The following is a 22,940-nucleotide window of genomic DNA, read 5'->3' as shown; positions in this document are numbered from 1 at the left end:
GTCTCGTTGCTGCCGGACTATCTTCACAATGGACATCTACATCAACGCCATGCACGAAGAAGTCGAGAATTTGACGAGCTCGCTCAAGATGTTTTGTCAGCCTCATAAACTGGCAGGTCACAACCCTGCGTGTAGACTTGCCGGAGTCGGAAATCCCGAGCGTCAGTGATAGTCTTTGTGCGCTTCGATGAATCGCACTCAGACGTTTGTTTGATCAGCTGAAACGTCGTGCCAATTGAAGCCACATATCGGCTACACTATGCCAGCCGATCATGATGTCAAGGACTGGTCATACAAGCGTAAGTCTATTGGCCCTTTCACAGCACTAGCTTGAACGATCCTGCAGTCTCCGTCAATGTCGGTCGCGCGCTATGGCGAGAGTCGTTTCTCAACTCTTTACACAGGCTCTGTGTCCGATCAGCAAAAGTGCAACTATCCCGCCTGCTCATGTCATTGCTACCGGAATCGATCAGTCTCCTTTGTATCTCGCTTTCGGCATGGAAGGGTCCGACGACAAGTCATACCCTTGGGAAATTGACGTCGTCAGTAGAAGTCCTCGAGATGAGCTAAGACTTAATCAGGCTCGCAGTCTTATCCGCCCTCTTTGAAGCCAGACGGAAGGCAGACCGAAGCCACATCCACTAGCGCAACTATTCGCATCAGAGAGGTACCTTTGTCCATCGCGCTGCAGTCTGAGCATCTCTCTCTAGTGGGCTGGTTCGTGCACTTCGTTCGATGTGGCTGCATATGCTCTGACAATTTGTACGATCTGCAGTTGCGACGCTACGCTCGACATTACTGCCACCATTGTGGCCCTTTCAGTGCGTATCCAGCTATGATTGTCATCAAGGCTAATCCAAGGCCGAAGGGGCATGTGACCATCGAACATGGCGAATTGGAAATGTGGTGTTATTGGGAAAGACCTGGATGCCCTGTCAAGGCTATTGACATGTTCAAGCGTACGCCATTGCGACTTTTACAGGTCGTTGCTCACTGATGCATTGCAGCCTTTGTAAGCTGTAGAGGAGACTTTGAGCTGACACCAGGCGAGCCGTCCACGGAATAAAGGTGGCAAATAGATAATGCATTGTTGCGTGAGCAGCCTAGAAGCGATACATCTGTGTATGTCCAGAGTGTATGGGCAGTCACGCGTCTTCCTTGTCGTCCGATGCCGAGGAGGCTCTCTCTGCTAGGACAAGACGACACCTTGTGCAAGCTCTACGAGACCAGTCAAGATCTAGGAACGCGCGCAAGCGCGTGATTACAAACGCTGATCACGCAAGGGCGACGTCAAAGTAAGCGGCGCCGATCAGTAATTGATACGCGCTATATCATGATCCGTGTCAAACCCAACGCCATGTCATGTCATTTAGGATACCATCTTTCTTGTCTGATAAGATTGACTGACCGGCGGTGCGTGCTCGACGAGCTCTTGCGGACGGTCTGTGCACGCCTTGATCGGTGCAAGATGTTTCTCTGCGCTGTCCCAGCCAGCCCAGCATGCAAAATGTGCAGCAAATGAGCGAGGAGGATGTCATATTGCTCGCGCCGATCATCGATGGAGACGAGATCACACTCGAAGCTATCAACCGATCGTCTATCAGGAATCATCATTTTCCAGTCTTACACGTCGGGAGAGCTCCAATTGCCCAGAGAGCCAGCTACTCTTCCGTCAGTCATACTCAGCGCGAGCCATTGCAGACGATAGGAGAGCAAGACTTGCGCTCGAGTTCCCATTCGCGCTATAGCATCACTCAGAGCGTCGTCAAAGGCTTGCTCGGGGCTGACTATGGTCGGTGATTCGTTATAGCTGAACACAAGACCATGCTGATGCATACTCACAGGTCCGTATGGCCGCTTCTCATCTCTTGCGCCGGAGACACATCGAGTAACCGAGACAGCAGTAGATATGAGCATGACCGTCACGATCGATAGTCCAATCGCGCGAGAAGACAGTTCGCCATCGCTCGTACACCGATTTGAAGAACTCAAGCGCGACGCAATACTCGAGCCAGATAAGTCGCGCAGCAGTCTCTTCTCGCTCAACCGCTACAATCTTGCGCGTCTCTGGTCTCTGCGAGGCTATGCCAATGCTGCTGCTTTGATTCTCATGCTGCTTGGCTTGCTGTTCACGTTTTTGGGCTATCCTCTATATGATGGCTTTACGCGTACTGGCTCGCCTACCTATGGCTTCAATCTCGGCAATGTCAATGCTTCAGGCCAAGGCAGGCTAATCTCTGCGCGCTAGATCTTGATAGCAGCTGAGTATGGGCGCTGCAGTACCGTCTTTGCCATATTCACATCATTTGATCGATCGGGATACACCAAAGACTGCTCAGCATCGTATTGGCTACGATGGTCGTCCCTACAATCTCATTTTCAGTGACGAGTTTAACACGGATGGGCGAACATTCTGGCCGGGCGATGATCCCTTCTGGGAAGCAGTGGAGCTCTACTACCACGCAACAGGCGACATGGAGCGTTACGATCCAGACGCAGTCACAACCAAAGATGGTCACCTCAGGATTACAATGACTCGCACGCCCGCTGGTGGGTTGGAGTATCGATCTGGTATGCTGCAATCATGGAACAAGTTTTGCTTCACAGGCGGCTACATCGGTGTGTCGTCATTCTTTTCCTTGCTCAGAGATACTGAAGAGCGGCGTGAATTTGTAGAGGTGTCGGTCTCGCTGCCCGGGCAGCCACAGGTTTCTGGATTATGGCCGGGGGTGTGGACGATGGGCCAGCTGGGTCGGCCAGGATATGGCGCGACAACAGACGGTGCGCTGTGCATATTATGCTTGCCGCAAAGCTGACCGTACCCTCAGGCGTGTGGCCATAGTGAGTTGCAGCTGTCAGCAATCGTAGATGTGCTAAGGTTGCGGCGAAGCACGTACAACGCTTGCGATGTTGGCACGCTGCCTAATCAGACTTTGCCTGACGGCAGTGGGCCTGCAGGCGCTTTGACAGGAGCGGGCGGATCTTCAGTCTCTTCCCTGCCAGGCCAGCGATTGTCCGCTTGCACATGCCCGGGAGAAGATCATCCCAATGTCGGTCAGGGAAGAGGCGCACCCGAGATTGATGTCCTCGAAGCACTCACAACAACTCGCGAAGGAAGATCGTATGGTTCAATATCCCAATCTGCGCAGATTGCTCCCTTTGATCCGAACAATGATTGGAGCTCAGAAGGCGTACGAGTCATGAACGCCTCTGCTACCGTTGTGAACTCCTACCATGGCGGAGTCTACCAAGAATCGATCAGTGCAATCTCGGAAATCGACCAGAATACATACAGCGGTCAAGCGTTCGGCACGTTTGCTTTCGAATATACACCTGGTTCACAAGGCAGCATCACTTGGGTGGCCGACGGCACTCCGACTTGGCAAGTCACTTCAAGTGCGATTGGTCCTAGCCCGATCGTGAATATCTCCCAGCGTGTCATATCAGAAGAACCCATGTCCATCGTCATCAATCTCGGCATGTCGGAGACTTTCCAATATGTTAACACCGCTGCTCTCGAGTTTCCTGCAGTCCTACTTGTTGATTATGTCCGTGTATACGCTCCGGCAGGCCAAGAGAAGATTGGCTGCAGTCCAGACGACCATCCAACAGCGCATTATATCCAGTCGCATCTCAACGCTTACACAAACGCAAATCTTAGTCTGTCTGCCGTTCGTCTGCTTGTGACACAGTTGCTGATGGAACCTGCAGCGACATGGAAGCAAGCAGGCTACAGTTTTCCCCGCAACTCACTTGTCGCACCATGCTAGTACTCGACGCAGCGTCCATGCATTTTGATTGTTTGCATTGGAGTAGCATCACATGAGTTCGCCGAGCCCTGCCATCTCTGCTCCCGAACCTTCCTTCACAGCGATCTCGTAGTAGCTGTAGATGCTCGTTACGGCAAGCAAAATACCTGTGCCCGATCCGAGTGCACCCATCATATCCGCCGCAACCGAAAGAGCGCCAATTGTTGCACCACCGAAAGCAGCCGCAGTCGGGATGACCCTCTTGAGCTCCTTGTACATGCTGCCTTCTCTGTGACCGGCCATGACCATCTGTTGATCCTTGAGCTGACGAGCGACGTCTCTCGGACCTGAACCGGAAACTTCTATCCAGGTCTTTGAGAAGAGTGCGCAAGCGGTGAGCATGAAAGCGATGTAGATGACCGTATGGATAGGATCGATAAGGGCTGCCTTGATGTTGTGAGGCGACGACATATAGTAGGCGATACCCGACACGGCCGATAGCTGCGAAGAGTCTTCGAGAGGCTGACAGTCACTCGAGCAGTCAGCATATGCCGAATTGTAAGCCTGCAGAGCTCACCTCCCAGACGCCGAGAAGTCGAACGAGCAGATTGGTGGGGAAGCGATTGAAGAGCATCTGAGACACGATGAAGACGTTGCTCGTGAGAGCCGATTCGAGCATGATGGGCATGTTGCTCGTGTAGAACAGCTTGACGGGATAAGTACCCCTCTGACCTCTGAATCTCTGCGATTTGACGGGAATCTCGATCCTGAATCCTTGGAGGTAGATGACCGCAGCGAAAACGACGATGGTTGCGAGTATGTTCATGACGTTAGGCAGTCTGTCACGGTAGAAGGCCTCTTTGAGTGCACGAGTCTTGTCGTTCCAAGTGAACAGCAAATGGAAGAGAGCAATCATTGCGCCCTCAAACTCGGGTCCCCTGCCGGTGTTGACAGTAGTAGGCGAGAAAGCTTTCCAGACGATGCTTTCGCAGATGTTGGTCGCGATGAAGAGCGAGATGCCCGAGCCTAATCCGTAGCCTTTCTGGAGCAGCTCGTCGAGCAGGATGACGATGAGACCGGCGACGACGAGTTGGACGATGAGCAGGAGACAGACACCCGCTCCGAGATCGGACGGCTGTCCGTACAAGCCCGTCAAGACGTAGACCATAGCTTGCCCGAACGAGATCAGCAAAGCGAACACTGTGCGCGCGTTCCATCGCGTCAATGTTGGGCCAGCCTGATAGTCCGTGATACTGACATTTCTGAGCACCGCCAAAGAGAGCACGATCTTCTTTGAGGGAGAAGTCGACCTCGATGAGGTTAGCACCCGCGAGCAATTGCATGATCATTCCCCTGCCGGTATACGCAAAGCCTCAGCGCGCGCCCACGGTCTGCTACTGGGAGAGACCGACGATGTGACGATGGGCGAGATACCGAGTTCCATGAGAGTTCCTCTGTTGGATGCAAGGATCTGTCGCATCCAGAAGAGAGGATCTGTCGTGTCATAGCGACGCCATGAGCTCGACCTCTCAGACGACAGTGGGACATCGCAGACCTGACGAGTCTGACGAGACGATACCATAGCTGCAGCACGAGACGCATCAAGCTTGTCTTGACCAGCTAAGAAGCACGAGCAGCCTACAGAGGTATTTGGCTGCAAACCAGAAAGATCAAGAGAGTGATTGCCGTCCAGCCTACTTTCTGATTGAACGGTACTTTCTGCGAGCGGCTCTCATGAGCGCATGAAGTGGAGTGAGGTGCTAAATGAAGACTCGCTCTATCGGGTGATGATATTTCTGGCAGGACCGACATGAACGGCCTGACGAGGTGCAGGAGCCGGACTGCTCGTCCGGACTGCTTTCAGCTTGTGCGACGGAGCTGGTGAGGACGAAACAAACAGCTCATGATGGGCTGAGTCTCTTGACTGCTGAGCCCAAGCCTGTTGCTAGCGATCGACTTGAAGTCGTTGCCAGGCGTTGCTTCACCGACGCGCGCCACAAACTGAGCAGGCGAGTGACGCGTGGCAAACAGGATGGTGGCATCGAGAATACATCGCTAGCTAGGCTCAGTCTTGACAACATCATTCAAGCTAGGCTTCTCGTCTTCTGCCACGACAGCATCGACTCTCTCTGTCGTGACTGTCGAGCTTTGAGCTGGCGTCAGGACGTACTGCCAGATCCTCTCAAGCTTATCCAGCCCAATCCTCGGCAGGAGAGCCTGTGCTTCGCCCAACGAGAGCTTGCCACCTCGGCTTATCCACGCTTGCGCGAGTGCTTGCTTGACGAGGAGGAAAGGTCGAGGCAGGATCCTGAGCGAGGCGCAGAATTGTTGTTCCTCGGCGGACAGAAGCTGAAGCGAAGTAGAATTGGCCAAAGTGATGGAACCTGTCGTACGACGAGCAGTGCCTTCCTTGCCATCTGTGAAGCCGTTCTGCCTCGCGTGAGGCTTCTGGCGAGCGGCGGCGCGATCGAGCATGAGGGCAGCATCACGGTACTGTATCGGCGTCTTGCTTGCTGATATCTGTAACGTCTTGCACACTCAGCTTCCATAAGCAAGCTGGGCACAGATGACGCACGCGAGCAGCCTTATCCTTGTCGAATCTTTCGGCTTCTGCAAAGGTGACGATACCCGATCTTCGATACTCCTGCAGCTCTGCTATCCTCTTCAGCAGCGCGGACTCGTCTGATCCCTATCGGTCAGTCAAGAGGTCGTTAGAGGCAGTCGGGACGCACAGAGCAAGCCTTCGAGGAAAGCTTGGTGATCTTCGGGCGTAGAGACACGAGCAAAGACTTTGACGCGATTGATCATATCTCTCTCTTCTTTCGTCTTCTTCTTCTCCCATGCAGTGATTTTCCTGTAGTCTATCAGATTTCGATCGAGCACGAAGCTTTTGAGGTCAAGTCGCCTGTCGTAGCGCTCGTTGTACATGTCTAAGATAGCCAGCTTGAGCTCCAGGTCATCGTCGTCCTCCATCCTCAGCGGCTCATCCTCCGTCTTGTCTTCTTCTTTCAGACTCGTATCGGCTTCAGCAGGCTGGCTGGCCTCGTTCTCGGCTGATTCCGGTACCGATTTTGTCGCCACGCCATTGACGGCCGTGCGGGAAGACTTGACAGCTTGAGGTCTCGCTTTTTGCTGTTCCTTGCGATCTTTCTCTTTCTGCTCCGCTTCTGCTTGTACTTCTGGCTCTTCGGCAGGGTCGGGGTCGTTCGGCAGACGGGTCGGCTGAGAATCGCCTCCATATTTCATGACGAGACCGAATTCCATATCTTTGATTAGCGTCTCTGCATCGTTCTCCCATTCACTGTAAGATGCGCGACTGCGTCAGCATGCGAGCATACCACCGCAGAGTGACGACCGACTGTTCGAATTCAAGACGCCCTGGCATGAAGCCGCCTACTTCATGGCAGCTCGGTCCACTGGCAAGTGGTTTGGGCATTGGCGGCTCGGGTCCCCTCTTCTGCGCTTCTTCCAACCTCCTCCTTTTTCTCGACTGGAACGAGTCTTCCGCATTCGTGCTCGCTTTGATACGGGCTTGCCAAGCTTTGAGACCGCTAGAGACGACGGGAAGTGGATACTTGGGTGAATTAATATAAGTGTCCAAATAGTGTTGTCTGACTTCTGATACTGTTCTGTAAGAGCCGATGTGATCTGCAATGGATGACCAGTTGCCGATGCCGTAGGTCTGAGCAGCGTCAATGAGGAGTAGCTCTTCGTCTGCTCCCCAATCCTCGACAAAGATGGGTGTGGCATGTTGTTCCTGTTCATCCCTGATCAGCCAGCCGTGTCCATCAAGCTTGTATGCCGACTGACGACGATGCGATAGTCGTGCCATCGCTTGTGCCTGGCTACTTCTGCGCCTGAGCAGAAACAACTCCCACACAGATCAAAGTCTTCACAAGTCGGCACCAGGTTCTCTTGCTTGTCCTTTCCTTTCGCCTTTGTCGACTTGCCAGGTGATGACCCGCCGCTCAATGGAGGTGCAGGCTGCATGTGAGCACATCGTATGCGGACAGTGTGGGATATATCGGCAGAACAGGCATCGCAGGTGTACTGGATGCCAGAGTCGGCAACTGCACGCCAGCGTTAGCCTGAAGTTGCTGCAGGTAGCTATCGAGCACACCTTTCGGCTGCTCCTCATTCGTGCGAGAAGCATGCTTCCGCTTGGTCACTGTCATCGACGGCGTACAAAAGACGAACAAGCGTGACGCGACTGGCGCGAGCTTGCTCCTCCTCCTGCCAGCTGCCGGTGCTCGCATGCATTGTGCTGGGATTACAACATGATGACAGAGTGTATTACTGAGTCTCAACAGAAAATTCTTGAATGTCTAGATGAGCTTGATACCAGTCTTTCGACATGAAGCCGTCGAACCGCTCGAGGTATTTTTCGTCTGAGAGGACTGGCGCCAAGTAGGGATCGATGGGCGTACTGATTGCTTTCTGGACCGCCTTGATCAATCCTGCTCGATCTCCTCTGACGACATGATAGACGTGAGGTTCTCCCGCTACACTATCAGCCAGGAGCTTCGATTGCGGGTTGAAATGGGTGAGATCGCCATCCCATTCGTCGCCCTGCCATCCGTTGATCTTTCGCACCGGAAAGACCACCGGCGTGCCCATGCAGAGCGCTTCGAAAGGCGATGGACTATCTGTGGGTAGCCCGACACCAAGCATGACTTTGGCAGATCCAATTCGAGTGATAAAGTCGTCTCGAGAAGCAGCACCTATGTTCCGGATCGCATCCGGCAAGACGTAGTCATTCTCATCTTTCGGCTGTTTCACTCCCGCTATCAGATCCAGTCCGGTTGCATTCTTGAGCTCGGCAAGGTCTTCCGCTGTCCATGCTAGAGACGATTTTGCAAAGAAGTCTCGTTGTTTGCCCAGGACATAGGCTGAATGGTTGCGTTGGTCTGAAGGCACGATTTGAAACTTTGAGCATTCGGTAGAAATCGTGATACCGAGGAAAGTCCCAATGACAGTCTTTGAAGACGGTACCGCTGTGATGTGCCAATCTGCGCGAGACCTGTCTTCATAGTTCATAATATTTGCCATTGCATCCCTGTCACCGCGTGAGCACTTGTGCGCTGAGCAGCTAGCTTGTGTGCCTACCAGACAAAGATCTTCCATCGGGGCATGCCAGTAGGAAAGACGTCTGATCGGATGCAAGTCGAATCGTCGAGGCACATTGGCTCGGTGATATAGTCTAATATGACCATCTTGACGCTTTCTTGCAGCTCAGCATACAGTCTGGTCCGCACCGTCAGTGCATGCTATTGCAGAGCCGAAAGCAACATACCTTGAGATGAGCAAGACGACATCGCGCTCTGTCCTCGGGTAATTGTCTTCGACATAGATGTAGGGATATTCTCTCTTATCGAGGCCATACAGGAATGACATTGCCAAAATTGCTTCGCCGTTGGCAAAGGGCGACGGCTTATCGAAGGTGCCGTCGAGCGCCCATTTGAATCGTCCGACGCCTATCAGAACGACCTGACTCATCCTCTCTGGACACTTTGCTTGGGGATTCCGCCGACAATAGGCGGCCATGGCTAGCGTTCTCCTCCTTCGTGTGTGCCATTCTGGCTCACTCGCTCGTTCTCCACTAGTCGCATTGAGAAGCTTTGGTGGAGCAAATATTTCTTCTGCGTAATCCCATGCAGGTTGATCTGGCTGTAGCTCGACTTGTGCTTCTTTCTGTCCGACTTGCACTTCTTGCGGCTCGACTTGCTCTACAGGCGTGCTTGTACGCTGGCCTGACCATTCTGACAGGCTCGGCAAGTGCAGATCGTTGACCTTGCCGAGCATAGAATCGATGGACCAGCTCTTGGACGGATCGGTCTCTTGTGTGTCAGCCCAAGGATGCGGCAGCGATTTCAGCAGATCTGTCGGATTCCTCAATCGGTCCCAGATAGAGTCGCTGTCTGACCAGCCTGTAGAATTGTCGCTAGCTCGCATGGAACGATTGAAAGTAGCGTGGTCGCCATTGTGGGCTATAGAGAGATATATGAGTGCAGCTAGAGTGATAATGGCTGCAGAGAGGGCGAATTGACGTCGTCTCATCTTTCGTGATAGCCAGCTCTGAGAAGCAGTGCTGCTGGCCACACTGCCAAAGAGGCGTGCGGTTGGCGAGTAGGGCAGACCGGTCACCGAGGATCGCTGGTACGTATCATATCGTATTGGCTTTGATGCCAGCGAGTCTGCGTCTCTGTCGAGCTCCAACCTCGCACGAGGTGGTGTGCTCGCGCTACCGAAAGATGCACGCTTGCCAACTGATCCGTCGCTTGATGGTCTTGATTCGCGTCTGTCAACGGCCGTCGTCAATGAGCTCTGCGAGTCGATAGCCGCCTCTGGCTCCGTGGTGACAGCCAGCAAAGGTATGCGCGAGTCGTAGGAAGGTCTCGCTAGCAAAGCGTTGAGGAAGCCGGCGTTCCGTCTGGGCGACAAAGGGCCGCTATCGTGAGATTTGAGTCTCGTATGCTGAGACGCATCGTCGTCTGACTTCTTGCGCTCCATGATGGCTGCCCTTTGTTGGATCTTCGGTCCCGTCGCTTCCGCGCTCTTCAATTGAACAGAGCCAGTCTATGCTACCGTCTTAATGGCAAGGCGTTGCGGTTGAAGAGCGTTAGCTTTTCCACCGAAATGTCACATATACCGCTCGTCTGGATCGGTTTCACAAATGCCGACTTCGATCAGCGCAGCGCCTGTATCTCTTCGGCTCAGCTCGCTGAACCAGCAGTGCGGAAAGGCGGCGGAGCGGCCCTCTCCGCCGCTTGACTTGGCCAAATTAGGAGGCGCGATCGAGCCTCCCTTCATCAAGGACCGTCAAATGTTGCAAGGCCTCCGGCGCGTCGCAGCGTGAGCGCAGATCACGATGCATTGCAAGACTGTGCTGACCGCACCAAGACCTTTGAAATCTATCTTACCATCCCATATTGTATCAGCTGCTCTGTCAAGTCAGCCTCATTCACATAGACATCAGATCGCGGCATCCGCATCATACAAAAGTAGCCGAAGAGCATTTTGAAGTGGCGTATGCATGTCGCTGCACGAGTGGAAGTGGCGTAGCGGCCACCAGAGAGGCGCAACAGTGGCGCTGGTGAGTGCTCTGCTGCAACTGGCGCAAATGCAGCACGGCTCAGACAACATAGTCAATGGGAAGTAAATTGACAACATTTTGACACAGAAAATCGGTATGCTCGACATGTTGATTAGTGACGTATCCTTGTTGCGGTATGAGCACAGCATATCGAGCGTGATCAATCGTGCGTCCGTGTCGCTACGCATTTTTGCTACGAATCTGGCCATCAGAATTTGTGTTCGAATCTTCCAGAGAGCTTTTCTCGATTTGATGTTCAGTTGCAGTAGGCTTGCCGAGCTCGGCAGCTTCCGCTTGTTGCTTTATGTCGAGACGAGATTCATAACCAGGTGGGACCCATTTTGAGCTAGTCCATGGCTTGACTGCGGGATCATTATACATCATGTCGATGGCCTCGACTGCGCAGCGAGAGGAGGCTATCAGCACAGCGACCACTGAAAAGCCCCCGAACTGACCTGTCAGATCTTTTGATTCATACAAAGTGAAATAGACGACGATTGCTGCGAACAGATTGCACCCTGAAATCAAGCATGCCTTTCAGCATAGCACACAAGGTTCCTGGCAAGCGCTTGCCTGCAAAGACAAAGCCATAGGAAAAGGATATCGCCTCGTTGGCAAAAGGCGTCGCAAACTGATTACGGCAGTCAGCACGAGCAAAAAGTATCAATGAGCACTGACAGCAAGAACAAAATTGCTGATCCAGTTCGATCCTGTAGCCAGCGCGCCACTCTTTGCTCTGAAGCGAGTCGACGGTGTTTCGGCGACCGCTACCCAGATGGACACACCCCACGTAGATGCGAAGCCCAAGATGAACAACGCGCTCGCCACCACCATCACATTGCCGGCCGCCTTGTTCGTGGTTGGGTCCTTGGCAGTACCAACTGCCGAAAAGATGAAAAGCCACCCGCTCTGCCATAGCGCGCCGACTATCAAGACCGTGCGACGATTGAGGATTCTGACCACAACCAGGCCAACGAAGAGGGTGCAAACGAAATTGATGCCGCCAAGTATCAGCTGCGTGACGAAGGAATCTGAGATTCCGACGCTCTGAAGTACCGTAGCACCATAGTAGAAGCTACATAATCAATGAGCCGCCAGTCTCAGAGCAACGAGGAAGCGCACAAATAATTGGCGCCGGTTGCCTGCTGTGCTACTTGCAAAAATATCAACAATAATGTGCGGTAGCGAGTTTTGCCGGCCGGTCGAAATGCATCAGACCATGTCGCTTTGCTGCGCATCTTTTCTGCACGTGCTGCGCTTGCGATGCTTTCGACCTCTCTTAGAACATACGGAGAGTCTGCAGGCATGACTGCAATTCTTGCGACTGCTTGAGCAGCTTCTTGAGAACGATCGTGGGCCATAAGCCAACGCGGAGATTCTGGGAGGATGAAGATAACTCCTGCCATCATCACGATGGGCGGAAGAAAGCCGATTGCGATAGCTGCATGGATGTGTCAGCACGTCTGCATTCGGCTTGCTTGGTACTGACGTGTTCGCCATGATCCTGCGCCGGCTATGTCGCGAGTCCCTATGCAGATGCAGTAGGCGATCAAGATACCCAGTGTGACGAAAAGCTGGAACATTGCCACGAGCGTGCCACGAAGCTGCTTGTGCGCGGTCTCGGCTACGTAAAGAGGTGCTATAGCACTCATGCCGCCGACGCCACTGCACGCATGTCCCGGACTTCAGGCCTTCGTCGCTGTGTATGCTTGAGAACACCTACATGCCAGCAATGAAGCGCCCAATCATGAGCTGGACCCAGCTGCTATAGCTGAGTACTTGTATGAGTACTCCAACCATGAAGACCGATAAAAAGATCATCATGGCCTTCCGACGGCCCAGTCGGTCGGAGAACGGCGCTTGTGATAGCGCGCCTAGTCCTGAACCAATCGATAGCATGCCGACGATCAGGCCTTCCCGGACGTTCGAGAACTGAACACCGCCCGACGTGTTGGTTTCCCCAAAGCGCTCTAGGAAATCTCGCATCACGAGCTGCGTGCATAATTTTAAAGATGTCCATAGATGATCGCAAGGAGGCACTGACGATGTCCGAGATCTGGCCTGTGTCATACCCGAATACTGAAGGGCTGCAAACATTAGCACAGACTATCGAGCGCAAGTAAAGTCCGCACGAAAGCCTGCCATTGAGGATATCAGCGCGAGCACTATGCCGAGTGGCGTGATCATCTTCGGTTGGTCGATCATCTGCCTGGAAGACCGTACGTCGAATGGGATGGAGCTACACTGAGCAAAGTGGCACCGAGCTTCAAGTCCGGCCGGGGCAGGAAGCACATGCATCTGCCAAATTCGGATATCATGTGACGCGTGTAGGGACAGCATTGATGGCAAACACGTGTCGACGGCGAACCGACGCTCGAGGCCTCACTCGCAACCCTGTCCGTGCCGCGATGCGCGTCGCCCCATCCTCTACTTGCCTGGCTTGGATCCGATGATACACTTGATCGCATTGTCCACACAACACGATTGTCTGAGGCTCAAGTTTAAGATCTGAGTCCTCAAGCTCTCTTTGTCTATGATGTCTAGCAGTCTCCGACGTATCGATCTCACGACTGTCAGGAGCGACCTAGTCAGTGCACTCGAAAGTAGCACATACTATGCAGTCAGACAGTATGATCTCTCTGGAAAGCAAAGTTGCCCTGTGCGTATACGGCGATAGGCGCAAACAAGTCGGCCATCGCAGCCTTGTCAAACCAAAAGCCAACGTTTGCATCCCACTCGTTTGCAAATAGGCAAGGCTTCGTGCTGGTGTCATCGGGATTCGTGCTCTATGCTACAGTACTTCATCGAAGTGTGCAGCTCGCAAGCCGTCATGTGCCGCTCGGCTGCCGCATCTCCTGGTTCGCCTTATCGCAAAGACTACCGACGCTAGTCTAGTCATTGACTGCTTCAGCATACTGTCACGTCGATATGTCACCGCTTGCAAGCTGTTGCCATCAGAAGCACGACGATGGTGCATTCCATCAATCTCTCTCTGGCGTCAGCATAAGCCCATCGAAGCTGTCATGACAAGTCTAGCAAACTCGGTCAGTCATCGTTGTCTGGTCTCGGTCAGCTCAGACGTATTCGGACGCGATGTGAGTCACCTGGGTCAGCATGCGATTCGCTCTGGCAGTGTGAGAGGTCCAGCAGCATAGAAACACAGTATGCACTGCCTTCACGAGTCTACACTCTTTAAAAATTCACTTGGCAGGCGTAGGTATCAACACATACCATGTCAAGCTCACTGCGATTCGCACATGCCGGAAACCAGCCCGTGTGCGATCGAGTAGGCGCTCTCGCATCGACAAAGACGGCTTCGAGTGCGCCTCCGACGCGTGCTCGCTCAGCGGACGCGGTCTCGTTCGAACCGTTCTACCTCAGCTCCTCGCCGGACTTATACACCAGTCACCACCAGAAATCAAATTCAAGCAGCGTGGATCGTCCATTCTTTCATCGTCATCCAACCCTCACGCAAGTCACGAAGTACAACATGGGTCAAGCCGAAGCTCTCAATGTTATCTCTGCCTTTGCGTCAGTCCACCCAGCTGCCTCACGATAGCGTGCTGACCCGATCTGCGGTGATTGATAGAGCAAGCTTGCGTACAGCGATTGCCAAGGCCGAAGGGATGCCCAGAGGCACTCAGCTGCCTGTGATGCAATCGATCTCGTGGCCACAGGAACCGTTGGCCAAGATCACTCGGCAGCATGCCTGGCTCGTCAACGAGGTTCAAGAGCAGATCCTCAACAGTCTCGGACCTGGCATGCACATCGTCTCGACGAGCGCAAGAGGCGGCGGACCTTTCGTCGGTAGTGGCATCGCTATCAACTACATCGACGATGCGGGCAAGGAAACGTACCACGGAGGCAGTCTATCCGAACCCAAAGAAACCAATATCGATGTCGCCGAGCTCAAAGCTGTACTCAAAACGCTCACGATCGTTCTCGATGGTGAATTGAAAGCACCCACGGTGTCGTGGACGCTTTTCAGCGAGTCCCGCGCCGTTCTGACTGCTCTTCATAACATCTTCAAAGAGCTCGAGCATTCTGATCAAGGCCCCTCGCTGGCTGCTCACTTCATCTGCGGCGCCAAGTATCGAGAGGTGGCAACGGACAGCAGGATGGTCGATCAGCTTGCTGAGTCTGCCATTCGCGGCTAGGTGTGCGGCTCGGGCCGAGCGCAGTAGTGATCCGATCAAAGAGTCTCGCGAATGCAATCTTTACATGATCATCCACAGAGACTAAGTGAGCGGGTGAGTGCCGTGACAGTCGACGCGGCGCGTGGTCAGTCAGCAGACGCAAAGCGTAAGCGTCATGAGCTGGAAGATTGCACGATCAGGTCGACATCGCCGTGCCGAGATCCATGTTCCAGTTACGCGAGATTGTCTGAAGGAGTCAAGTACAGAAATTTTGCAATCATATAGCAGCAAGTATAGCGTGTCCACTTGTCAGCTGTTTACTTTGGGGAAGGACTGATGAGCTTCGTGGAAGTGAATGATGTTCATGGGAAGCTGAAGTCGGCAAGCTAGGAAGGGCGCCATCGAATCAAACTTTATCGAGGACGGAGGGGAAATCTGATAGCATCACGGCGTCTGCAAAGACATGACGCTTTGCTTTGGGCAAGAGAACTGCGACAATTCAACCTGTCAATGTTTCAACAGGAACGCGTTTCGTCGAGGTTGACATCAGGTTGCGCGATCCCGCTGCATGGCCGGTGGCCGGGCACGAGTGATCTGGCAGCCTCTTCGTGTCTTGCAGGTTCTATCGCGTCGCCTCTCTGCTAGAGATAGAACGCAAGATCTGTCAGGCCGACGAAGAGCAAGAGCCTATCACCCGGCCCTGCGTTGGTTGCTACAAGCTCTGCAAACAAGCGACATCTCGGCTGGTCTGACCCGACGAAAGCTTCGGCAGCTGCGACGATGGACTCATCAACATGTGCACGATCGCAAGCCGCTCGCTTATATCATCGGTTCGCCATGGGTCATGTCTTTTTCGCTGCGATGACTCAATAAAGACTCATAGGCACCCAGCCCTTTGGCTCGCTCGAGCTACGCATACGTCCGCCCATACTCATACCCAGACCGGAGACCGAGCAATGGACCATCGACTTGGTTGACGCGCTAAAACAGTATGTTGCGCTTGCTAAGTCGCAGGCGAAAGCGCCCGCTCCTTTGCGTATTCTCGAGATAGGGACGGGTTCAGGCTGCATATCGATCTTGATCGCTCACTCGCTCGACCCAGACGATGTCAGCATCACAGCAGTCGACACGAGTGACGCTGCGCTAGCCTTGGCCCGAGAGAATTGCATAGCACACGGCGGTAACGTCAAGCTCGTCAAGGCGGATCTGTTCGACGAAAGCTTTGTAGGCTTGGCTTTGGCAACGAACTGCGGACAGCCTTTTGATCTCGTCGTTTCGAACCCGCCATACATTCGGACCAGCGAATGGGCTGCACTGGACGCGTCAGTACTGAACTGGGAGGATCGGCTGGCGCTAGATGCGAATGCAAGGGAGCACAAATTTGATCGACAATCAGACGATGGCCTGCGATTCTACAAGCGCATCCTCTCGCTGCACGCGCAGCTCCTGATCCAAAAAACAGCGGGCCCCTTGCCTAGACTCGTGTTCGAGCATGGACATGACCAGCAAGATGCCCTCTGTCAGTTGATTGAACGAGAGCACAAGCTTCAAGTGCAACGTAAGAGTATCTTCGATGTGCCTCGGGTGGTATACATCTCGTGAAATGCATTCGTCAGTCGACACGCAAGTGCGAGTAGATCTTTCTCATGAAGACGAAAGAGGCAATGAAGCCTATGCTTCCGCCGATCAAGAACGTTACGAGCGTGACGAGCGACAAGTATCCCAGATAGAGCACTTTGAGCGAAAGGCCATTGAGCGAAAGCCGCGAGGCCCAGTAAGACAAGCCGTCTATACCGGCATATGAGCACAGACAAAAGAGGAAGTGTAGGGGACGTACAGATGAAGACCCAGAACGCGCTGCCACCTCCGCACAGAAACGCTCGCCACTGCCACCTGTAATCTTCTGCGCAGAGCGCAAAGTCTGCACAAACTTCCCATCAGCGCTGTTCTGGCGCATGACAATGAGACTTGCATGTCATGAGTACGGTGACAGTTGCGGTTGTCAGTACGACGACAGACATGCAGAGCGTCATGAAGCCAAAGGCATAGTAGACCTTATTGCCAAAGAGACTCGACATGACGAAGAAGAGCTCGATGAAGACTGCACTGAAAGGCAGCACGCCGGCTAGGATCGCACTGGGCCACGCGCGAAGGTACCAGATTGTTGGCGGTATCTGTCGCGGGATCGCATTGGTCCGTACTGGCATTGAGATGGGACCTTGCCTGACGCCGAAGACGCCGCCGACGATGACGAGTGGAATCGAGATGCAGAACCAGAGCAGTACGATTGCGACCATCGTGCCTGCGCGCCAGAGAAATGAGCTTTAAAGCACGAGTGCTTACTGACGACGAACCGAAGGGCACTGCGCCAGATGAGCCCGAGGTCAAGAGGAAGAAGTTGAGCAGGTTCAGCGCGCCAAACAGGATGCTGGAGGACATGTCAGCTTTCACGTGACGCCTTCGTGCATCACGCACGTGGGGAAAGTCAAGGCAGTAGCGCCCAAGTTGGTCTTCCAGTTTTGTCCGTTGAAGGTAGCGTACAGCCTTGCAGAGACATAGCCTGATATCGAGCCGAAGAACGTCCAGCAGACGATCATCACAGTGGGTAGAAGGCCTCTGTTGGATGGCGAAAGGAAGCCGAGCAAGGCAAAGATGAGCGTCACGCCCGTCATTGCCGCTAGCTGGGATCCCGAGCCGATCGTCACCGACAGCGCGCTGGCCTTTTGGGGCGGTCTGAATACATCCGCATGTAGTAGCTTCCAGCCCATGTCGTCTGTCACATCCTCCTGCTCGTCGATGATCAGGTCTGCAGCAGGAGAGCTTGAGAAACGCATACCTCGAGGTCGATGGCGTTGTATCTGCTTAGATCTTTCTGGACTGCTCGAGCAAGTATAGTGCCGACCATGATGCAGAGGAAGACGGCGATGACGATACTGTTGATCAGTGAGAACCAATGGATCCTCGGGTCGAATATGTGCAGGTAATGATCCCAACGCGTCGCCCAGGGCGTAGCAGAGGGTGTCCAGTAGACTGAATACGTCCAGAAGAATTCGTTGTCCGCCGTTTCCGAGAGTCTATAGGATCGCTCTGCATAGCAATCGGCTTCGCCGTTTGACGACGAAGGTCGACCGCTGTCGATACTCCTCGGCCAGACGACTGCGCCCACGACGCGACGCGTGCCGTCACTTCTATCATGATACTCGAGATAGAAGTTGTAGTGCGTATGCAGCGTAGGCGTCGAATGATCATCCGTGCCTGAAGTAGATCCCGTGACAAGTGAAGAGTCATCGCCTAGCTCGAAGCCGGACGAGTAGAAGATCTCGTTCGTGCGATCATCCTTTTTCATTTCCGCCGCGGGCAATCCATCTATGAGAACATTGAGCGTGTAGTCTTCCCGTATCCGTTGGTTCACAAATTGCGCGTTCGTCGAGGATATGTTGGCAGCACAGAGCACTCGGCATGACGTGTTGCGCATCATGTCAATCTCGAAAGGCGCAGAGTAGATTCGGTCGCCAAACAGGATGGAACCGAGCGCTTCACTCTGCTGCTTCGGCCCATCCGGCGGCTGGCAGAACCCAAACGCAGGCTCATAGTAATTGTATGAGATGACGCTCTTGAGCTGGGCATGAGGCGCAATCTGAGGTGTCAGCGCGTTGACGAGGACAGGTATCCTGTCGCCATCCTTGTACTGCGCAGGTGCAGAACCTGGCAGATAGAACGAGTGCACAGGTAGCACGCCTATTGCCAGCGCTAAGCACGCTGCTCGAGCTGCCATCGCTGCCACGTCTTGCGCGGCAAGGTCGACAAGGCTCGGTCGTCGTCGCGCTTTCGAAGTGGTTCCTGCTGCTTTCGCGTGATCGAGTCAGTCTGCAGATTGCTCGAGTGGCAGCTTCCCATCACCGCTGACCGGGAGCAGACGACTTGACAGACAGCTAGTGCATGCTCTTACGAGCCTGGCAAGCTCAGAACCGTCATCGTGTCACTCAGCGCCTGTTACGTCAAATTTGTCGTCGGAGCGCGATAACGACGGTAGGATCGCTCAAGTGGACTCATAGTAGTCTCGCCTCGCTCGCAAGGATGGCAAGTACAAGCTCGCAATTCGGCGACTGGCCCGCTAGCAAAGTACGAGCGACGTTCATTGACTACTTTGAGCATCACAAAGATCTGCCGCACACATTCGTACCGTCATCGTCTACGATACCTTACAATGACCCCACGCTCATGTTCGCCAATGCCGGGATGAACCAGTACAAGGCTTGCTTCCTAGGAACGGCCGAAGGCCCTCTCGGCGCTCTCAAGCGCGCTGCAAACTCGCAAAAATGTATAAGAGCAGGCACGTCGCTTGCTTGGATACTCGACGTAAGCTCACTCGACGTATAGGTGGTAAGCACAACGATATCGACGACGTGGGCAAAGACGTAAGCCTGCTCGTTCGTCACTAGCGGCCCTGGAGTGACTTGGGGACCCAGACATATCATCACACATACTTTGAGATGCTGGGCAACTGGTCCTTTGGCGATTACTTCAAGCAGGATGCGCTGAGTTTAGGCTGGACGCTATTGACGAAAGTGTATGGCTTACCGGCAGACCGACTCTACGTGACCTACTTTGAGGGAGATCAAAGTCAGGGTCTCGTACCCGACGAAGAGACTCGTCAGCTCTGGCTGGACCTCGGCGTCGCAGAGGATCATCTCATCAAAGGCAATGCAAAGGACAACTTTTGGGGTGCGTGGACGTCGCTCAGCTAACCTCTTGGCAAATGCTGAGCGGAGGAGAGCGTGCAGAGATGGGCGCAACTGGTCCTTGCGGACCTTGCACAGAAATTCACTATGATCGAGTAGGCGGTCGCAACGCAGCCCATCTCGTCAACATGGATGATCCACTCGTACTGGAAGTGTGGAACCTGGTCTTTATCCAGTACAACCGCGAAGAGGATAATTCTTTGAGGAATCTGCCTGCAAAGCATGTCGACACCGGCATGGGATTCGAGCGATTAGTATCAGTACTGCAAGACAAGCCTTCGAACTACGACACCGATGTCTTTGCGCCACTGTTCGCCAAGATCCAGGAGATGACGGGCGCGCGACCGTACGGTGGCAAGCTGGGTAAAGAAGATCAAGGCGAGATCGACACCGCCTACCGAGTCGTAGCAGACCATGTTCGGACACTCACTTTTGCGCTTGCGGATGGCGGCGTCCCCAGCAATGTCGGTCGTGGCTATGTGCTACGTCGCATCTTACGTCGAGGATGTCGATATATTCGCAAGAAGTTCGACGTCCCTATCGGCTCCTTCTTCTCGACCTTGATGCCCACTGTCGTCGATCAAATGGGCGGATTCTTCCCAGAGATCACAAAGAGCGCTACAGATATCAAGGAAATCTTGGACGAAGAAGAGGTTGCATTTGCGCGGACGCTCGATCGAGGCGAAAAGATGTTTGAGCTGTATGCCGATCAGACACGAGCAAAGGGCAAGACGGAGCTCAGCGGCAAGGATGTCTGGCGACTATACGAGACCTATGGCTTTCCTGTCGATCTCACTTTGCTCATGGCAGAAGAGCAAGGCTTGAGCTACAACCAGAAAGAGTTCGACGCGGCGCAGGCGCACTCGATCGAGGTCAGCAAGGCTGGCATCAAGAAAGAAGGAGCAAACGCCATCAAGCTCGATGTACACGATCTAGGCAAATTAGACAGCACCGACTCTGTCAAGAAGACTGATGACGATGCCAAGTATAGCGAGACCCAGCTGGATGCGACTATCAAGGCGATATATCATGATCGCAGCTTTGTCGACAACACGTCTAGCATTGAGCAAGGTAAACCTTTTGGCATCTTGCTCGACAGGACTTGCCTCTATGCAGAATCTGGTGGCCAGGAGAATGACACCGGCACGATTGTCATTGCCGGCAAAGCAGAATTCTTAGTGCAGGATGTCCAGGCTTACAAAGGCTACGTCTTGCATGTCGGTACTCTGACAGAAGGAAGCCTGTCTGTTGGCGACGCTGTCGTCATTTCTCTCGACGAGCTACGTCGATGGCCGATCAAGAACAATCATACCGGAACTCACATACTCAACTTTGCGCTCCGGGAAGTTCTAGGCGATCACGTTGAGCAGAAAGGCTCGCTCGTTGCGCCTGCAAAGCTCAGATTCGATTTCTCGAACAAAGGCGGCATTCCTTTGCAAGAGCTGCAAAAGATCGAGGAGATCTGTAACGCTTGGATCAAGAAGAATGTGCCTGTCTATAGCAAAGAAGTCAAGCTCGACGATGCAAAGGCTATACCGGGTCTGCGTGCTGTCTTTGGCGAGGCATACCCAGATCCGGTCCGTGTGGTAGCGTTGGAGTTCAGCGTGGAGGAGATGGCGAAAGATCTCAAGAATCCAAAATGGCGATCGACGAGCGTTGAGTTCTGTGGAGGCACGCATGTCAACAGAACTGGTGATATACAAAGTCTGGTCATCGTCGAAGAGTTTGGCACCGCAAAGGGCATCCGACGGATCACGGCGGTCACAGGAGACGAAGCAAGCGAATGTCATCGCCAAGCCAACTCGTACAGCATGCAACTCGATTCCCTCGAGAAGCTCACGGGCAAAGAGCAGCTTGCAAGCATCAAGACGCTACAAGTCGAGCTCGATCGCGCTGACATATCAGCTCTACGCAAAGCGACACTCAAAGATCGCCTGGCTGCTATCAGCAAGAAGATAAGCGACGACTCGCGTGCTGCAGAGAAGAGCCTCATGAAAGCTGTGCGGCCTTTGCTTGCTTTGTTGATCAGTGCTTACTCTTTTGGGTCGTAGATCACTGCTAAGATCGCTGACTACTTTGATGCGAATCCAAACGCTCGCTACTTCATACTGCGACACGACGTACCAAGTGGCAGCAAAGCGATGACGGGCGCGATGCTCGAAGCCAGGACGCGAGAGAAAGCTGTTTATGGCTTCAGCGTGAGCGAGGGCAAGGTGACTTTGACCAATCACGTTCCGCTGCACGATATCAAGGCAGGCTTCACGGCAAAGACTTGGTCGGCCAAAGTGTGTCAAGTGATCGGTGGCAAGGTGAGCATCTTGAAATTTGAGAGCAATCCGATGACTGACGGCTTTGGCAGGGCGGAGGCAGAGACGAATCGACGACAAGCGTTGCGCCGGATGTTGCGAAGCTGGACGAAGGGCTGAAAGCGGCGGCAGACGCGTATGAGTCATTCGCAAAGTCCAATGCATGATCGAGCGTTACGCGCCGGGCAACGATACACGCGAAGTCGTGTGTGAGCGTAAGAATTTCTGCGCGTTGATTATTCGAATAAATGGGAAAGCCTATCATCCTCCTTCGACCACCGTCAGCTCGACATTAGCTTGGGAAAGACGTCAGTGGACCTTGTCACCCCTTCAGTGACAGGGACAAGGTCCTACGACAGGCTTGAAGCTGTCCTTGTCTTCAAAGCGCCATGTCTCCGAAGCTGGTACCATGGTACCGACTTACCCCTCTGGCCCCGACAGAGACTTGCACAAATGCGACCATTCTCATCATCTCGCTTTGGAACTCACTGCATAGTCATCTTTGATAGCAAGCTTACTATGGCAACGACATTGTCAAAGAAGTCTGGCCTGTTCTTGAGGCTTGCTGCTTAGCGAGTCATGCATCATAAGTGGACCGATCATTGACGTATATGTGTGACTGCAGTGTGCAAGTCTTGACGTAGCAGATTCATCTCCGTGTCGTGAGTGGACACATCTTGTACTTCAGTCCTTGCCAGCCAACTTGCGCACAGTCTCGCGCCGACATCGATGAAGCGCATCCGCAGAGCTACGAGACCCTCTCCAAACGACATCTTGCTCACATCTGGCTGCCGCGAATACCTCAAATCTAGTCTCAGCAGTACATCAATCATTGTCAATGCCATGTCCTGTTCTCTCGAGCTCAAGCTCGTTTCATGAACGCTCTGGCCAGGAATGCTCAGCTACCCGTCTGA

The 22,940-nt window shown here is 53.5% G+C and overlaps 8 protein-coding genes across 8 annotated transcripts; 4 read left to right on the top strand and 4 right to left on the bottom strand.

The window, feature by feature from the left end:
• Window positions 1–28: 28 nt before the first annotated feature.
• Window positions 29–3,770, top strand: L969DRAFT_94689 (glycoside hydrolase family 16 protein; the record flags this gene model as incomplete). The annotated part of the gene is made up of 13 exons (XM_014712718.1): window positions 29–161; window positions 219–299; window positions 382–542; window positions 590–717; window positions 776–821; window positions 869–982; window positions 1,495–1,595; window positions 1,749–1,792; window positions 1,845–2,225; window positions 2,281–2,619; window positions 2,677–2,788; window positions 2,891–3,660; window positions 3,712–3,770. 13 exons carry the CDS (start codon window positions 29–31, stop codon window positions 3,768–3,770), a joined length of 2,469 nt encoding a protein of 822 aa, XP_014568204.1.
• Window positions 3,752–8,005, bottom strand: L969DRAFT_62469 (uncharacterized protein; the record flags this gene model as incomplete). The annotated part of the gene is made up of 14 exons (XM_014712717.1): window positions 3,752–4,271; window positions 4,327–4,949; window positions 5,008–5,102; window positions 5,162–5,243; window positions 5,305–5,333; window positions 5,392–5,468; window positions 5,526–5,590; window positions 5,648–5,750; window positions 5,826–6,269; window positions 6,325–6,431; window positions 6,482–7,050; window positions 7,109–7,506; window positions 7,560–7,819; window positions 7,870–8,005. The coding sequence occupies 14 exons, from the start codon at window positions 8,003–8,005 to the stop codon at window positions 3,819–3,821; spliced, it is 3,441 nt and encodes a 1,146-aa protein (XP_014568203.1). The 3' UTR covers window positions 3,752–3,818.
• On the bottom strand, window positions 7,963–10,512 carry L969DRAFT_103532 (glycosyltransferase family 18 protein). Its single transcript, XM_014712716.1, has 3 exons — window positions 9,043–10,512; window positions 8,856–8,993; window positions 7,963–8,805 (listed from the first exon to the last, which is right to left on the bottom strand). Exons 1-3 carry the CDS (start codon window positions 10,257–10,259, stop codon window positions 8,043–8,045), a joined length of 2,118 nt encoding a protein of 705 aa, XP_014568202.1. The 5' UTR covers window positions 10,260–10,512; the 3' UTR covers window positions 7,963–8,042.
• A 172-nt stretch (window positions 10,513–10,684) lies between these two features.
• L969DRAFT_87595 (uncharacterized protein) lies at window positions 10,685–13,123 on the bottom strand. Its single transcript, XM_014712715.1, has 9 exons — window positions 12,975–13,123; window positions 12,887–12,921; window positions 12,566–12,834; window positions 12,332–12,507; window positions 11,965–12,283; window positions 11,521–11,917; window positions 11,416–11,473; window positions 11,298–11,360; window positions 10,685–11,240 (listed from the first exon to the last, which is right to left on the bottom strand). The coding sequence occupies exons 1-9, from the start codon at window positions 13,027–13,029 to the stop codon at window positions 11,023–11,025; spliced, it is 1,590 nt and encodes a 529-aa protein (XP_014568201.1). The 5' UTR covers window positions 13,030–13,123; the 3' UTR covers window positions 10,685–11,022.
• A 1,209-nt stretch (window positions 13,124–14,332) lies between these two features.
• On the top strand, window positions 14,333–14,999 carry L969DRAFT_49617 (uncharacterized protein; the record flags this gene model as incomplete). Its single annotated transcript, XM_014712714.1, has 2 exons — window positions 14,333–14,373; window positions 14,432–14,999. The coding sequence occupies 2 exons, from the start codon at window positions 14,333–14,335 to the stop codon at window positions 14,997–14,999; spliced, it is 609 nt and encodes a 202-aa protein (XP_014568200.1).
• A 498-nt stretch (window positions 15,000–15,497) lies between these two features.
• L969DRAFT_87589 (uncharacterized protein) lies at window positions 15,498–16,766 on the top strand. The gene is made up of 2 exons (XM_014712713.1): window positions 15,498–15,808; window positions 15,862–16,766. The coding sequence occupies exons 1-2, from the start codon at window positions 15,547–15,549 to the stop codon at window positions 16,578–16,580; spliced, it is 981 nt and encodes a 326-aa protein (XP_014568199.1). The 5' UTR covers window positions 15,498–15,546; the 3' UTR covers window positions 16,581–16,766.
• L969DRAFT_623066 (uncharacterized protein) lies at window positions 16,411–18,753 on the bottom strand (the record flags this gene model as incomplete). The annotated part of the gene is made up of 6 exons (XM_014712712.1): window positions 16,411–16,766; window positions 16,816–16,899; window positions 16,951–17,280; window positions 17,333–17,406; window positions 17,454–17,764; window positions 17,815–18,753. The coding sequence occupies 6 exons, from the start codon at window positions 18,751–18,753 to the stop codon at window positions 16,591–16,593; spliced, it is 1,914 nt and encodes a 637-aa protein (XP_014568198.1). The 3' UTR covers window positions 16,411–16,590.
• A 73-nt stretch (window positions 18,754–18,826) lies between these two features.
• L969DRAFT_87587 (uncharacterized protein) lies at window positions 18,827–22,226 on the top strand. Its single transcript, XM_014712711.1, has 6 exons — window positions 18,827–19,311; window positions 19,359–19,396; window positions 19,448–19,703; window positions 19,763–21,720; window positions 21,772–22,029; window positions 22,080–22,226. Exons 1-6 carry the CDS (start codon window positions 19,056–19,058, stop codon window positions 22,191–22,193), a joined length of 2,880 nt encoding a protein of 959 aa, XP_014568197.1. The 5' UTR covers window positions 18,827–19,055; the 3' UTR covers window positions 22,194–22,226.
• Window positions 22,227–22,940: the final 714 nt, after the last annotated feature.

The sequence above is a fragment of the Mixia osmundae genome (assembly GCF_000708205.1).
Source record: "Mixia osmundae IAM 14324 unplaced genomic scaffold scaffold_5, whole genome shotgun sequence".
Lineage (NCBI taxonomy): Eukaryota > Fungi > Basidiomycota > Mixiomycetes > Mixiales > Mixiaceae > Mixia > Mixia osmundae.
The sequence above is the reverse complement of the archived record's forward strand: the minus strand, read 5'-3'. Positions and strand labels throughout refer to the sequence as shown.